The following is a 2,013-nucleotide window of genomic DNA, read 5'->3' as shown; positions in this document are numbered from 1 at the left end:
GTAGTAGTAGCAGCAATAATAATAATAATAATAATAATAATAATAATAATATTAAACATTGATATTTAAGGCACACACACATTAACAGTATATGTTTTATGAAATCTGACAGCATTGACTGGGAGTGTTTAGATAAACACACACACACACACACACACACACACACACACACACAATGCCCCCTGAGAATACACGATTACTTTAACTTTACTTAAGAAATTAACTAAGATCTTTAATATTTCTCAATCTCACCTGCCTTTCCTTCCCCCAGGTGGACTACCACGCTGGCCCCCACAAAGGATATGTGGCCAAGGTAAGATAAGGAGAGAGATAACGGAGATAAGGAGAGATAACGGAGATATGAAAGTAGTGAGATAATTGCCCAGATAACGAAGATAAGAGAGAAGCGAGATAATTGTTGATAACGAAAATAAGGACGTAGCGAGATACTTGCCAAGATAAGGCAGATAAGAAAGTGGCGAGATATCTGCAGGGATAAAGAAAGATAAGGAAGTAGGAAGATATGTGCCGAGATAACGAAGATAAGGAAGTAGCGAAATAATTGCCCAAATAACGAAGATAATAAAGTAACATTTATAGCTCGTACATTTCACTGAATTATCGAGTTTGTTTATAATTTTTTAGGCACTATCTAGTTATCAATTTTTTACTATCTTTCAAAATCATGGAATCGTTTATTTTTACAGAGTCAAAATTTCGAGATGCTGCCCGTTTTTATTTTTTCATAAATTTTTAGACTCAATCTCAATAGCCTTTTAATATTTTCATATCGAATTTACTGTCCTTCTTCTTAATCATATTTTTATAATCCATGTTCATTCACTTTATGTTATTCCATTCATAAATTTCCTTTCATAAAACGTAAATTTATCACTAGTAGTGCGTAAATTTCTTGCTAACGCTGATGCTACAGTATATTGTTGTGCTATTTTGTGCTTCATACCAATGACCACGTGGGTTTGTTTACAAACACTGACCACGTGGGTTTGTTTACTAATACTGGCCATGTGGGTCTGTTTACCAATACTGACCACGTGGGTTTGTTTATCAATGCTGACCACGTGGGTTTGTTTACTAATACTCACCACATGGGTTCGTTTACGTACAGGTGAGCTACCACGGCAAGGCCCACCACCCCAAGCACTACGGTTACCCAGTTACCTTCTTCGGCCACCACCACGGTCACGGTCACCACGGTCACGGTCACCACGGTCACGGTCACCACTAAGGCTACCCAGGGCTACCACACAGGGCGAGGGGCTACTTCCACGACCAACTCCTGTCAGCTCAATTCTAACATACCTCGCAAGTTTCCTCTCGCCTCAAGTTTGCTTTTAACTTTCAAGACACATCTCACTAAGACCACTCTAGACTACCACTAAGACCACTCTAGACTACCGCTGAGGGCTATTTCATGTACCAACTCCACTGCAGTAGATCTCAGTCTTCTTGCAAATTTATTCTCAGATTATATTTTTTCTAAGCCTTCTATCTATGAATCCTCAATATAAAAAACACAATTTCAACTATTAAACAGCTCATCTTCAGTCTACCTTAACCTCTTTCGTAAACACTTCACAAACACTTCAAAACAACACTCCAGCGTCTTCCTTCAGCTCCCTTTGCAACTTTTAACAACCTATCAACACAAAATTCAACCCTGCTTTATCAAAACTGCAATTATTTCACCACATCTCAACGCCGCTCAACCGTTCACATCCCTTCTCTGAAAATCAATTCGCTTCTACAATCTTCTTCCGCCATGATGGGCAAAATAATTATCTTTCAGGTCATTTACCAAGTCAACTTCAGCCTCTTCTTCCTCTCTCAATACCCAATGATTTTCTTTTTTAATCTCTATGCAAAGAAAGGAAAATAAAAACAAAAAATACCCAGACTTTATCGTGGGGCCGTTGGAGAAAGAGAAGAGGACGCACGTGATTGGCCAGCTCAAACCCCGCCTGCTACGTCACCACCAATCAGCGAAGAGAA

At 39.0% G+C, this 2,013-nt stretch overlaps 1 protein-coding gene across 1 annotated transcript in view; it reads left to right on the top strand.

Moving 5' to 3' along the window:
* Positions 1–1,249, top strand: part of LOC145407122 (uncharacterized) — a 12,823-nt gene extending 11,574 nt beyond the window's left edge. The window contains exons 4-5 of the mRNA XM_080278141.1: positions 272–313; positions 1,130–1,249. Of these exons, the coding sequence (XP_080134267.1) occupies positions 272–313; positions 1,130–1,249 (162 nt within the window). The remainder of the gene's footprint in view (positions 1–271; positions 314–1,129) is intronic.
* The last annotated feature ends 764 nt before the right edge of the window (positions 1,250–2,013 follow it).

This window comes from Coenobita brevimanus, chromosome 72, assembly GCF_032717465.1.
Source record: "Coenobita brevimanus isolate Jiangsu-jjx chromosome 72, ASM3271746v2, whole genome shotgun sequence".
Taxonomy (NCBI): Eukaryota; Metazoa; Arthropoda; class Malacostraca; order Decapoda; family Coenobitidae; genus Coenobita; species Coenobita brevimanus.
The sequence above is the reverse complement of the archived record's forward strand: the minus strand, read 5'-3'. Positions and strand labels throughout refer to the sequence as shown.